This window comes from Lepisosteus oculatus, chromosome 6 (assembly GCF_040954835.1).
Source record: "Lepisosteus oculatus isolate fLepOcu1 chromosome 6, fLepOcu1.hap2, whole genome shotgun sequence".
Classification (NCBI taxonomy): Eukaryota; Metazoa; Chordata; class Actinopteri; order Semionotiformes; family Lepisosteidae; genus Lepisosteus; species Lepisosteus oculatus.
The window spans coordinates 4,656,975-4,672,095 of record NC_090701.1 but is presented as its reverse complement, the minus strand read 5'-3'; the positions used below and the strand labels follow the sequence as shown (position 1 = coordinate 4,672,095).

General features: G+C 42.3%; 1 protein-coding gene across 3 annotated transcripts in view; it reads right to left on the bottom strand.

The window, feature by feature from the left end:
• The window catches only part of LOC102691745 (solute carrier family 22 member 23), a 57,717-nt gene extending 43,024 nt beyond the window's left edge, over positions 1 to 14,693 (bottom strand). Inside the window, exons 1-2 of one of the 3 annotated variants that reach the window (XM_015354679.2) lie at positions 14,114 to 14,693; positions 13,088 to 13,615 (exon numbers count right to left, since the gene is read on the bottom strand). In XM_015354679.2, coding sequence (XP_015210165.1) covers positions 13,088 to 13,519 — 432 coding nt within the window. In that variant the 5' untranslated portion in view covers positions 13,520 to 13,615; positions 14,114 to 14,693. Of the gene's footprint in view, positions 1 to 8,383; positions 8,474 to 13,087 lie in introns of those variants that run through there. The other 2 variants (XM_006634565.3, XM_069190907.1) reach the window with 2 other exon arrangements.
• Between the last annotated feature and the right edge of the window lie 428 nt (positions 14,694 to 15,121).

Below are 15,121 nucleotides of genomic sequence, written 5' to 3'. Positions count from 1 at the left end.
CTGCCCGGCAAACTACCTCCAAACCTGAAAGGGTACATCACGTTAGAGCTACAGGAGCAGCAATACAAGTTTTCTGTGGTTTAGACTACTTGTGTACCAGCATGCATGCTGAAGCTGCCGTTCTTAAGGTGGCTAAGGGGATGGAGCCCCTATCTGGTTATCTTCCAGTGTGTGCAGACTGAGCTCTGACCTCCTCTGGACAGTACTCTCACGCCCAGGCACGCCTGTTTCTGCTATCTGTGCGAGTACCACAGTCCCGCTTCATTCTTTCTCTGGACAGTCATACATTCTGACCACGGTTGAAAGCAACCCTCCAACTCCCCCTCCACCTCACCCATAACTCCACAAAAAAACAAAACAGAAGAAAGAGTTTGGTAAGGCAGTCTTTTTCCTATTATTACATTATAATGTTATAGAAAAAATTTAATTGTCAGGGACTCGAGAACAAAAAAAAAACTTTTGGCTTTGTTCATTTTTTAATACCCTAAAAAGGATTCATTTAGAATTTCTTTTTTTCTTTTTCACCCATTATCAGTGCTGTATTTAAAAGCGTTCTTCAGATACTTCCTCTTTCCCTTCAACCCAACACGTCACGCGGTTTAATAAGCAAGGGAAGGGAAACAAATCTTTTTGTTTTGGCATCTTCGGTGCTCCCAGCTGTCAAAACAATTTATGGCGTTTTACAGCACAATAAACCAGGGTCTTCACGGCCTTCAAGGAAATGTGAAAAAAGGAATGTGGAAAGGGTTTTTTTTAAGATAAGATTAAGTTAGCAAAGGCACCATATTGCTCTGGGTCTTTCAGGTTTCATCTAATTTAAAGTAAGGTGAAAGCATCCATAGTTAACCTGAAAAAAGTGCAGTAAGTGAATTTAAGTACTTTAATTCTTTACATAAGTATAATTCTTCCTGTAGGAGAGCCTAAATCATGCCCATATAATTCCATGAAATCGGTGCCAGGCCGACTGGAGCACAGGAGCTGTATTTAAACCGAGGTGCATTAGGTGCACACAGCCTAGGCTGAATCAAGCAGCGCAGTAAAACACCCACAGCCTGACATTTCCAAGAGAAAGGCTAGCCACATTACAATCACATATCAGATGGGGTCCTAGGTGTTTCATTTGCATGTAATGTAATCAGCATTGAAAGAATATAATTTTGTTCTCCCCCCCATATAAATTGTTTCTAAAACCCCATTCATTTCAGACCAAATTGGCAAAATGACGCATTACTCAAAACCCGAATCCCTGACGCACTCTCATAGCTGGTGGCTACTTGCCTTGTAGGAATCAGCACATGCAGGGATTCACTGCACCTACCCTAATTGTGAACTCCATGCAGCAGGTTTAATTTGAATGGTATAGCTATACACTTTGGTAGATAGCCATACATTTTGGTAGACATCAGTTCACTGGGCCCGAGCTGATCCTGTCTGTTGTGTTTAGGGTTTGAGAGAACATGTGACTCCCTGGCTTGGACTGGACACCAGTCCAATGCAGGGGCTACTTCCAGCAGTGCTGGTCTCCATTCATACAACTGGGTGAACTATAGCAATTGGATTACAGAGCCTTGTTGGAGTGCAGAGGGGACTTGAACCCACAACCTGTCAGTTATGAGACCAGATACTTACCCACACACAGTATGCTGCCACAGCTATACATTAAAGGACTACTATTTATACCAAAGATGAAGAAAAAAATCTGGAGATTAACTCCTGAGTAAAACAGCATCTAAAACTCAAGTTTAGTAGGCTCTGGGAGGATGCAACACAGACACCTACAGTACTTTCATGTTTATTCAGTTGTTCCCTGACAAACACACCACAAATCGGATACAGGACAATGGCCAGACTTCTTTTTATGGTAAATGTTTATTGTAGCACATGAAATGAATAAGCAATTTCGTGGTATCCTGAAAAAAAACCATAGTGTTTATAGAACTGGGCGTTTACAGCCAAAGACGTTAGAACAAGACTATTGCAACTCAGTATGCAAACAACAAAGTTTGTCCAGGTGTGGCTGAGAGGTATCCGAGCTTACGCAGGATCAGACTAACAAAGAAAAGTGCTGTTTCATTCCTGTTTTATAACAGAAGCTCTTTGGTAGCTTTCAGAGAGTGTACAGAAAACTGGGTCTGTATTACTTCTATAAGTGAAGCTTCCATGTCCAACTGCCCCTGTATTCAATTCCCAGGCATGTTAAGAGACGCATTCGGATATAGGCGCCCTCGCACACACTTCATTCCTTAAATGTTATGTAGTGCATCAATATACACACTCCCCTCCTGGAAATACAAATATCTGAGAGAATTGCCAAAGAGAGGTGGTGAAAATCTCCCTGGAGCTATAAACAGAAACATGGGCTCATAAAACCTTCCAATTAGAAGAGGACACAGGACAAAGGACCTGGCTTTGAAGGACATGCTGCCCCCTTCTTCAGTGTGTCTCGGCACAGTTTAATTCATTATTAATTTTATTTGGCAGATGCTTTTATCCAAAGCAGCCACTTGCACAGCTGGGTACTTTACTGGAGCGATTCGGAGGAAATTTCTCTCTCACACAGTACAACAGGAACATCCCACCTAGGATCAGAGGCCACAGTCTTCCAGTTCGGAGTTCCAAGCCCTCCAGTCTCAGTCCCAGTGACTTCACCGCCCGCCGGGTTTATCTCGGGCTCACACCTTCCTCCACCTAACTGAGCCCCAGACTGAACTAAGAATTCGATGAACCGGCGTTTCTGAATTGTTTTCAGCTCTGCAGCTATAAGGGGTTTGAAAATTAACTTCCAAATATGTTAAAACTTGAAAAACTGCAACAGAAACTATTTTAAAGGGCTAACCAATCACATTAGTAGTTCGATGAGGCTAGAATGAAAACCAGTAGACACTGGGGTCACAAAGAGAGGTACTGGGAAGGCCAGCTGTAGACACCACTGGATGAGAATAAAAGAAATCTTACCGTGTAAGTAAGCTAAAAAAAACGATATCTCCTACAATTTACCCTAGCTTCCACTTTTCTACATGTGGCATTTTATGACACCTACACAATTAATCACATCAAAAGCGCTAAAACTAAACATTCACATGTGAAACTGTAGTTTGCATTGGGGATTTGGCATGGAATTCCCTTGTTTTTTTATGTTAAACTGAAACCTGTTCAGTAAAGTTAAACTATCTGCAAAATGTCAGTCTGCTTCAGGTACAGGAAGTACAAGTTCAGTTCTTGAAAATACTAAATGGAAAAAGATGTGTAGCACATGTAATCCAGCAACATTTGAAAACTTTAAGGGTCTGAATACTTTTGCAAGGCAGTGTATATCCCTAAGGGTTTACTGAACTTGGCTCATTCTCCTCTTAATCCTGTTTGTCCTAAACTAAAGAAACTTAGCTTCTTTAGCTATTATGTAAATGACAATTCCCTCAGACAAGAAATCAATTTTGTAGTTATTCTCTGAAGAATTCATGTACTTAATATTTCAAGCCATTACTTTATTACTGATTTATTACTGAACTTGTTTGCACTGCTTTTAATTAATGCTACATAACTACCCTAAATGAGTGTTTCTTTTTAGATTAATTTCCTAATTTGGATTTGGAACTCAAAAAGGTACTCTGTAATTTGCACAAGTCAGCACATTTCTAAAGAGGCTGTTTTAGATTGAATCAAGATCATAAAACAGTTTAAAAGCTTTTTTGATTCCAGACGTAAGCAAAAGCAATTTCCAGACGTAAAAAACAGAAATCTACCGTGATGTTGGAGGAGAGTACTACTGTATTAATGTATTACTATAAACAGCCACTGCTGTTTGTATGTTTGTATAATCCAGCTACTTGGTCTAAATTGATGCAGTACCATTACGTTCAACATAATTTTGGCCCATATTTGATTAAATGATTGTCTAAGACTATATTAAGAATCCAAATATTTAAAACAACTGAGTTTATATAACTCCTACTCTATCTGCTGCATCTGAAATATGATTAAAATTTCTGTCTTGAATCCCAGCGGTTACTGTTTAATGTGTCAACACCAAAGATGTCATTATATTCAGCACAATGGCTTCGTACTGGCAAAATTTAACACTTCTTAAACAGACTGTTTCTACTTCCACGGCTATAACCTGTTGCTACTGTAAAATATTCATCACACATGGTTTTGCAAAACAGTTTGTATATCAAGCCAAAGGAATAATCTCAAATACTGTCCACACACAAATTAAATTAAAAAATGATGCATCTAACACGCATATAATTTTGACCACTGCACAGTTGATATGCATTATTTTAAACTGCCTATATACTTAAAATGTATGCATAATTTCAATTTTGGATGAACATTTATGGGTAACTAAAGCTATTCCATTCTTTCCATGGTTACAGAATCCATCGGATCCACAGCTGTTGTACAAGGAGAAGCTGCTTGTCCTTGTTTCACAGTGACACGATGGTAAGGACATTCGTACTAGGCAGAGAAATGACTGGAGATGATCTCCAGTCAGTCTAGAGGACTCTGATCCGCCCGGAAAAACAGTCTCTGATGTGGAAAGCAGGGTAATGTCTGACCACCAACTAAAGTTTGCAGAACTTGCATTAGAGTTTGTCATTTCTGTCAGAAGCACTGACACTACAAATCATGAGTGAGCACGGGAAGAGCTCTTGCTAGCTGGGAGCCAGAAAACCTGAAGTCAGCAGAAAACGATATGACGAACATTCAAAGCTATTTTATGCCAAATCCTGATAATCTAGCGAGGATGAGGCATTCAAGCATGTTCTTTCAAAAAGCATGCAAACAAGTCAAGAATAATGGTAAAACTAAAGATGTCTTTCTTTCCTGAAAGAAAGAGCTTTGTAAAATAAATCCATATAGATGAAGGTCCTGCAGCAAATGGCAGTAATAATGGAAGCTACTTACAAATAGCCTTCAAAAAATGAAAATAAGAGTTGCAAAGGAAAACTTCGACTGGCACACAGCGTGGATGAGTGGGGTCACATTAGTCTCCTCTACAGACCTCTAAGTGAACTGAAGGTGAGCTGCAGTCCCAATCTCTCAAACGTCTTATTAAACCTCGGTCAGAAAATAAATTCACTGGCGAAGTAGAACATTTAAAAAAATTTGAATGAAGCAAAAAATCGTGAACTTTGCGAAAGTACGTTAAGTCGCCGTGTTGTCGCAAACTCCTAGTCTTGCCACAGGCGAGAGCGAGACATTCATTGTGACGTGATGCAGCCCTTCCTGCTCACTAGTCAACACAATGACTCGTATAATGCGATGGACGAGCAAATAAGTACAGGTTGTGCAGCAGTCATTTCACCGCAGAAATGTTCCAACGTGCTCTGCATGCAGAATTAAGAAGTAGTATTTGTTGGCAAAACCCTAAGTCAAGAACAATATTTCTATCGGATGAAAGGAGGTGTATTTACAAGCCTGCTTCTTCGCAGTGTAATAGGGCTGCAGCACGTCACCGGAGGTCTTGTTGCCTTGGTCTGCATCTCAGAACACGGTGCTGCGCGTACCTGGAAATTTAATCCATTTTGTGTTGTACATTGGAAGTTTTACCTGCATTGTAGTTTTAAATGCACTCGTCAATGCCAATTCCTTTACCTCCTAAATATAAAAACAGTTCCAGCTCCCCTTTGAGATGCCATGTACTGTGCATGAAGAGAGGCGGTAATATTCAAGCACAAGACTCACTGTACAAGTGGAGACGAGGAGTTTGCTTCCTCCAGTCAAGACCTGCAGGTGCCTGGACCGGAGCCCACCTGCTGATCTCCCTTAGGTGGGATAATATCTTCAAATAAACACAGGGCTTCTATGGAGTGCCTGTGAACCATTGCTGTTTATGAGACAATCGGTTTGATTAATTCATGGGGTGAATGTTGACAGAAAAATCAACATGAGTTGGTTTCGTTATGTTTGAAGGCATGGGGACTACTCGTAAATCGGTACACAGTCCACTGACCATTTACCCTTTTCCATCCAATCTACTGTATTTGTACCTGAGGTGCAACGGCCGTTCCCACGAGTTCCTTACAAGAGTAAGGCTTGTCCAGTCCCCATTGCTCTAGGGGTTCAAAAACATTCCCCATGGCTCTGACTCAGACCTTTTAAAAGCCATAGCAACTAGAAACAACAATGGTCTGCAGGTCAAAATTTTTCTCTGATGGCTAAAAACCCTCACATCTAAAAGGTAGGAGGTCAATGTGTGCTTGATTAATTGTAAATTGCAGATTAAAAGGAATTTTATTAGTCAGACTAGATATGGGGACCATGGAGGTCAGAGCAGTCATGCAAGGCTCTTCCTGGCAAGACAGTTTCTTGTGTTCAGCCTGACTCTCTCCTTTTGTCAGATCAATTCATCTTTGTGTCAGAATGGACGCAGTATCCCAACACATTAAGAGCTAACAGAGAGCTCTTTCATGGAGTGGCTTCTATTCGTGTGAAGAAAACAGGGGAGTGCAAGAAATGACAGCTCCAAGCAAACAAGGCTGAGTTACTGTACTTCACCTTCAGTAAGTGAAGACTAGTGACCAACCAGGGCTTTGCCATGTCAAAGGCGTTTTTATACCTTCCAATCAAGCAATTTGCATTCATCACCTTAAATGAACAATAGGGAAAATATAATTTATATCTCATTATCGGGTGATTTCATGCATCCAATTTAAAAATAAAAATATTGTATTCAACCCACTGATTTCAAACAACCATGAGTACTGGGACAAATTTTATTTCAGTACATTTCAGAATGCAAACATTAGAACTTGGCTGCATATCATCTAAAGCCATAACTATAAGATGTCTGTGGCTCACCACACTGCTTGTGTGATCTTCTGAAATGCTTCATCTCACTTTTGCTGTAGTCACTTTGAGTTCTTTCTTATTCTTGTTTCCAACGTATTTTTTTTTTCCTTCGGCATGTAAAGTTATGCTCAATGGGATTTAAATCTGGAGATTTATAACTCTTTTCCCCCGACGAACACCTTGGTTGCACTGTATACTCTGGGTCACTGCCATGTTGCATGTTCAAGTGGTACTCGATAGGTATGGAAGCATGGTATGGAAGCAACAATTGAAAATGAGAAAAATGACAATATTTTGTAGCTTAATATTAAGTTATAATTGAATATCTGGCTTTTGAACTATTGGGCTAACAATTAATTCACTCAGTATCCAATGTCTTGTCGAACAAACATGTTACTATATTTTAATAACAAAATGCTTTTTCCCTAGACCTTTAACCAAGCTTGTTACAGGACATTGTACAGCAATGTGTCGAGAATAGATAAGAGTTGGTTGTGGCATCACTACGTCATACGCTGAAGCTAAACTAGAGAACAAAGAGAATGTGAAGCCTTAGAATTGAACACATTCTAGTTAAGCCTGGAAAATATGTGGTTTCGCAAGACAAGTGCTCTGAAAGGTGTATGACAACTAGTCACAGGAGAGAGGCCGATATGATGCTGCAGTTTGCTCAGGGGCATACTTAAAACTGCAAAAGACAAAAATAACCTGCATGCTGTATAAGTCTCCCTCACCAAGACCCAAAACACAATGGCAAAAGCCTCTGAAATTCATGGGTCAGCCCTGCAAAATTTCAAAATATCTCCAAATACAATGTCCAGATGTACCCATTCGAGATTTGACACTGGATAGCACAGAGGCCATATCTGCTCCTAAACAATGTTATCCCCTGATAAACTGTTACACTTGCCTGAGCACCCCAGATAAGCAAGGGCACGTTGAAATCCCACAGGGCTTTGAGAGACACACTAATTGACACTACACTCCTCTCTGGAACAAGCTACATAAAAATGAAAGACTGCAAAGTCTGGAAGTGATTAATACACATTAACAGTGGTGGAAGTTTTTTCCTTCTCTCAGGGCTATGAGCCCTGCTTTAGTTGTGAAGACTCACGTTTCCTTTACAATTCCAATGCATTCCATCACATCCAACCATAGAACCTGTAAAAGATCAGATTTTAAAAGCCCAGGGAAAATCGTGGAGTTCACATGACTTTTTGGTATGTTTGCTACTTCCAGTCAGCTGTTTCAGAAGCAACAACAATGACAATAGCACTAAAACTGCGACAATGGCAGCGCTCTGTTCTTTATAAGTTTAGTTAGGCTATATTTATCACATAAACAAAGTATCTTTTAAAGACAATCAGAAACTCCCTTCTCTAAAGAAATGCTGTTTCAGTCACATTTAGTGCACAGTCAGACATTTGGCTTAGCTTGCAATCACGGCAAATTCCCCTTTGCCAGTCAATAAAACAGGCGGGTTAGAAACTCGCTAATAAACACTGCACAAGAACAAAAAAGAAGCACTCTTAATCTCTTCCCTCAGCTGCTAATTTCCGTACATGCATATCAGCGTTTTTACACTTACACCAAATGATACCGTTAACAATGATCCCCTTCTCAAAACAATCGGAGGAACAGGAAGACACGTTCCGCGTTACAGGGCAAGACATGGAAACGACCGCAGCCACCCCTGGGATGTCACTGTCGAGTGCTACCACAGTAAAAGCGATCCGAGGGGCAGTCAGCTGGCCGGCTGTGTGCATTCCGCTGCTGCAAGGACACGCATCTAACCAGCGCAAATGGTCACTTATCTCTGTAAATGAATTGCGACTACATATTCTCGCATACTGTAAATGATACTCGTTATTTTGTGTGTAACTCAAAATAAACATCAGCCTATGTATCTTTTTGAGTCTTACACAAATACAGAATGAACAAGGGTCCCCCCCCCCCCAAACAGGCTGGCCTGTTGCTGTTGTTTAGAAATTCCAAATAGCCCCTAGGGTTTAAAACACTGTTGCAGGCTTTCCAATTTCTCATTTCTGAAATTGACTCGGTGTCAATAGTGTGCTAGACACCTCGTTACGAGGTACAATTATAACCAAAAAGGTGATGTCACTCGTGCAATTTTCAAACAAGATACAGGTGATGTGATCCACAAGCTTAACATGGTAGAACGTCAAAAACTGAAAATTCAATCACCACAACAGTTCTGAATAAAGACTTTGAAAAGAGGCTTTATTCAAAACCTTCATTCACCCTTCACCAGAAGGCCTCTTCTTCCTGCCAAGGGTGTTGCAATCCAGAATCCATGCAGGAATATAGGGTGCAAGAAGGGGAAATACCAGTGCATAGCAGGACACATACTCACTCCCACACGGGGATCGTTTAAAGACACCAGTGGACACATACAGCTTGTCTATGGGAAGCAGGAGGAAACCAGACCCCTGGCATGAACCCACTTTAACACAGGAAGAACTTGTAAACCCCCATCCCAGAATCAAACCCAGGATCTAACATTCAGCGGTGCTTCTTGTCATGCCAGCTTTGGATACAACTATAACTATTCATTCAATAAAATTATCATAAGACTGCAAATAGCCAAAGTTCATGAAGACGGATGGGTTTTTGCAGTTTTCAGTGACCGTCCTGAACGTATTCATTTTAAAATGCTTGGACGTAGAAGATGTTTTTTTTCAGAAAGCCATTCTAATGACACGTGTGGAAAAGCAAAAAAAATATCCATCATTGCCCTCTAGTCTGAATTTATCTGGATCTGTATGGTTGGCTACTGAACCGGTTTAGGGATTGAAATCAATTGCTAAATTCACCTTCAAGGTTCAAGACAAGACCTGCCTGGCTGAAGACTTAACTGAAGTATATCAAGTGTAAAAAGAATTTAAAAGCTTCAAGGTAAAAAAAAACCAATTATTGAAGAGTCAGTTTTTGCTTTAAATGACTGTGCTTAGGGGCAGCACGTTGGTGCAGTGGTTAGTGCCTGGGCACTGGGTTCAACTCCAGACCCATGGTGCTATCTGCGTGCAGTCTGCATGTTCTCCCTATGTTCACGTGGGTTTCCTCTGTGTGCTTCAGCTTCTTCCCACAGGCCCTGGTGTGAGTGTGCGTGTTTGGGTCTGTGTTTGCCCCGTGTTGGACTGGCGTCATGTCCAGTGCGTGTCCTGCCCTGTGCCTGGTGCCTGCTGGGATAGGCTCCGGCCCTTCTGCGACTCTGAACCGGATGAAGAGGTTAGGAAACGGATGGATGTTTCCGTTTGGAAAGACGCGTCCTACTGGGGACTTTAAGAAATGCGAGATGGGCCGGAGTGGAGCTCTGACCCAGTTTACATCACTTCGCCCTTTGCCCTATATCTGTCCTGAGATAGTAACAAGAGAAAGCACAATTCTCTCCTCTGAATAAAAAGGGTAACCATGACTTGGCAATACCAAACAGGAACTTCAAGTGTAAGGAGGTGCCCTGTGTCACTTGCTGGGAGTTGCATTCTTCTGCAATTTTGTAATAATCATTTTAGGTTATCGTACAATACATAAAAATAGGGGTAAACCTTCACAGTCATCTGTGGTATTTTTTTCTTTTTCTTCCATACTTAGTATAGTAAAAGCATTTCCATTGTCCATCTTTTTTGTTTACCTTTATCATGTAGCAGCCTAGACGTTCCTAATTATAGGTAACTTTTCTGGTGCCTGGGTACAAAAACAGCCTTCATCTACTGGAACACAAATGTCTACAGCCTTTATATAGGTTCACATAAGGGTTAGACAGAATTATCAGTAATAACACAGCTCAACACTGCTCACAGACATCTATGTGAGGGTGTTACAGGGGATGGCTTACTCTTTATAATGGGTAAACATCTTCAAAGCAACAAAAATGTCAAGAACTGTATACCACAGGAAAAAAAAACACTGAACCCTCACTGTTCTGTAAGCAACTACAATACGAACCGTCACACCAAGCAAATGTCCTCGAGTTATTTTTCTTTAATCCTAGGTTACAGTTTAGAATTCCAAATAACAGCTGAAAATAGAAAACGGCAATCCATTAACTACTTCTTAGTAAAAAAAACATGTACTACTTTGAATGTCTAATGCCTGCAAGTTTTCTTCCATGTGGAATTGTGCAAGAATTGTCTCTGAGACATAAATATATCTTATCATATGGTCTGTACGTATCTATTCCTGCTCTTCCCTGTTAGTTTAGCAAGACCTAACTTTTTTAAAAGTTGACTCTGTTACAGAACACTCCTCTGGTTTCATTCAAATTATTGTCTCCATAACTTTACATAAGAAAGGAGTAAGAATTACAGTTTTATAATTAGGTTGGTTTGGTTTTGTCACCATTTTTGGGTGGAATTTTGTATCTGGGAATAACATAATACAAATGGGAAACAACACTACATAAATCAATGTATGCATTCTATGTTGCTTTCTCTAGCAACTGAAAATAGTTCAAAAGCACTTGCTAAAGAAGCAAGGAGGATTCAAAAACAACCCATTTTATATTCTAAAAATACACCATAAAATGAGTCATTTTTTGGCATTCTGATCATAGGTCTTCAACAGAAAAAAGGCTCTAACTATAATTGAGGGTTAAGAAAGCTGCCACCAACACTGACACATCTAACATTACTTGATTGCAATATATACTTTTGGACTATGAAAAATGAAATCCATTATATTTTCATTTTATTCTCCTATTTGTGGTTTGCAGTGGTTGTGCTGTCTGTTTTGATGAATCAGCAAATGCTTTTTTGTGCATAATGAAAGACATTTGGGGTTTGCACAACTAGATGTACACTCATGTGCATGGAACAGTGACTCCTTTTATTTAAAAAAATTGAAGCAGCTTTGAGGGAAATTTCCAAGGATTTATCTAAACCGTAAGCAACGTTTAGGCAGTGCAGAACTTTCTGAAGCAGGCACATGCTGTATTCAGGAATGAGTCTGTGGCTCTCAGCGTTGTCATCACTGTTAGCTGAGGAAATCAGGCAGCATCAATAAGGGGGTGACAAGTCAGGTAATGACAATCATCAACAGTCACGATTGTGGAAAGGAGAGGGACCCACTACAACAACACAGGGCTTGTCAGTTGAATATCAGTATGCCAGTGTCACATGAAAAAATAATGATCGTGCCTGACAGCTGTTACTAATGGAAGCAAGGATTGGAGAAATCCGGCTTCTTTTCCTCCTCATGACTCTTTTGTTGAGCCATTCCAACTGTGGTGTTGTATTGATTAAAACCAATTATTAACGAGCTGTGAGCAGCTCTGGTATAGCTTGGTCTGATGGGTGGAACTGCACACACAGCAGAGTAACACTGCTTATATAACAGGACAGCCGGATCAGCGCAGGATACTTGGCCGCGTTCTTTGTTCTATATATCGCTATGGCAGGCAGAGACAGCAGTCATTGCAACATCCAAACGAGTTGGCATCGATGCCCCCGGCTAGGTTACCCTGAACACCTCAGCTCGTTACACGATTTATAATGCATCATCAGCCGAAAGTATCACCTTCCTACACATAACGCAATCTGACAAAAATGGCCGAAGTCTCCACCGAGGGTTTCCCATTGTCCTTAACACCTAATCAGCAATTAAGCGCTTAGACAAGCGAGACTGATGAAACGCTGTGCGCACTAGGGGGCACGGATACGGGTACTGAGTTATATTTCATGTCAATACGAACTCCCCGGCATATTGTGTGTGCCCGTTTTTAGACACCTTTTCATTAACCGTATCAACATATCTTACTATTGTGAGGTCTTCATGCTGTCAGTCTTGATCCTAATCAAGCTGATTACAGCTTTCCAGAACAGTGAGCTTTATGCTCCCAGTCACTCTGTAAATCCGTGTGCATAACGCAGGTGGATTCCACGGATTGTTTTGGGGGGTTTTATCGGTTGGGGGGTTAACTAAAGATATCAATTTGGGAGGCAAATAACAATACGAAGAGTTGTGTATTTTAGGTACTTTTGTGTCGCATGCTAACCATCGTGATTCTTGTTTGAAGTGCTTGCCGTCTTACGTGAGGTGCCCAACCTGTGCCATTTTAAAACGCTGTCTCTCCAAAAATGCACTTTTTTTTTTTTACTGTGGTCCACCATCACGGTCGCATTCGGTATCGAAATACCAAAGAAATGTAATGCACTTAGCCCGGGCGTGTAAGATTACTAAAAACAATGTATCGTTAATATAAATGGAAGAAAGGCGCAACGCGCTACTTAGGCTTGTAGCTGAGGCTTAATTCAAGTTACATACTGTATCTTACCTTGGTAACCACATTTTGCACGAGTCCCGTATGCATCTGGTATTTCCACTCGCTGCACATGCATTGCGTGTCGTTGTTATCGCCGTGATTGTCACTGCCGCGAGAAGGCTCTGCTAGCGAGCTGGCGTTTGTAATGTTCACGGGCGACAACGAACTCGCCGTCCAGTTCCACGCGTTGACGGCCGGGTGGGTCACACAGGTGCTAATTGGCTGAGCTAGAAGGAAATAGTCAGAGAACTGGCTGAATCCGATAAATAGCACGGGAATCCAGGTCAGGACGACGAGCTCTTTCTGGTATTTCCCAAAGCCCCCGAGAAAGGGCCAAACAGAACCGTCAATATCCCACAGCAACCGCGGGGCAGCCGTTTCGGACGCCACGAAGCCGTTGTTTTCGGGTGGGTGATCCTCCGTCTCCAGCCGGACCACAGCCATCGTTATTGAATATTCAGAGAGAGACTCTGTGGCACTGGCGACCCTGCCTGTTGTCGTCTGCACGGTGCGTCAATGCCTCGTTACAAAAGAAACCCCCTACGCAGTGAAAGACACGAATTAGGCTTCGCAAAAAAAATCATACAAAAAAAAATACCCGATCACTCCGAAAAACAAACGGGAAAGAACGCGCTCGGGGGTTTCACCTTTCCCCTTCAAAGTGATCTTTAAAAAACACCCTTTCTTGTCAACAGCTGGTCGACCGAAGCGAGCCGGCAGAGAAACTCCCAATGAGGCTCGGCAAAGGAGAAGTAATACCCTCTGTCCTCCTGAGCGCCGGCGTTGTTTTCCATTTGGCTAAAACCCTGGCGAGCAATTCCGACAAACAGGTCGGTAAACTGTTCCGGAAAGAGTCCAAAAGCGACACTACTAACCCTGCCCCTTCCCTGCGGGAGCTACAGGTAACACACCTGTGTAAACTCAGACCTCTTGGCATAACAGGCATAGTTCTGCGTAATCGCAGCGCATACCATCGCATCCGGAATCCTGTGGATTATTACCAGGAAGGAAATTAAAAAAAAGACTTCTATTTCTTACGCTGCGGGCTGGCGTGCTCGCCGACCACCCGGCTATATTGCTCCCCCGTGGCGTGGAGAAGTCACGAGCAGCGTGCGCGCCTGTGTCTGTCAAGCTGACACCGCGCTGCGAAAGAGCCGCATCCTGGCAGACGTCCGCCCCCGGAGCCCAGCCTGCCGGCTATGATTGGAGAAGCCAGCCCGGCTCCTGGGTCCTGCCGGCACACAATTGGGCATTGGACCGCAGGAAGGCAACAAAGACCCCCTTTGTTCTCTTTCTTTTTATTGTTCCCCTCCAAATGATGCGATACAGGGGGCGAGAGCGAAGCGCGGAACTCCGCGTCAGTCCCGACGTGTCGCCCCCCGCGCTAACGCGGCCCCTCGTCCTGAATATTTGTTCTTTTCCCGGAGACGCTTCCCGAGGAGAAGGGAGCCGGGAAGTCAAAATGACGTAGGCGGTAAAATTAGCCGGGCTTGGGTTTCACCATGCTTCCTAATTCGGCCCCAGATAATGACAGCAGAACCTAAGGGGGGATTAAAGTCGGATTCAAAACGTCTGCGTTTATTGGTGGTCTGTAGTGTCACCTCTTCTCACCCTTTTTCGAATACAGCTCTTGAACAGTTAAAACTAGAGGCAGCTGTGGTGCAGTATCATTCGTATTATCATGCTGTAGCCCTTTCCCTAACCATGCCTATCATATACTTCTACCGAAACTGTCGAGCAGAGAGAGAGGTTAAATATTTACAGTTCAGACGCCGCAATGTGGGCAGCGCCGTCTACAGCTGAACCCGTCAAGTTCGCATGCCGGCGGTGGAAAGCTTTCTAAAACGCCAGTTTGCCTGCTCGCAGGTACACACACAGAGCTATTCATCGTGTTCGTGCTTAATACAGACACGGCTTTAATCAGTAAGAACGGAGTGTACGGACGCTACACGAGCTGCCTCGCTAGTTTTAACCAGCCGGTGTGGGGTAGTGGCGCTGGTGATTTTGTTGAACTAATAAAATAAAATAATGGAACTGGCGAGTTCA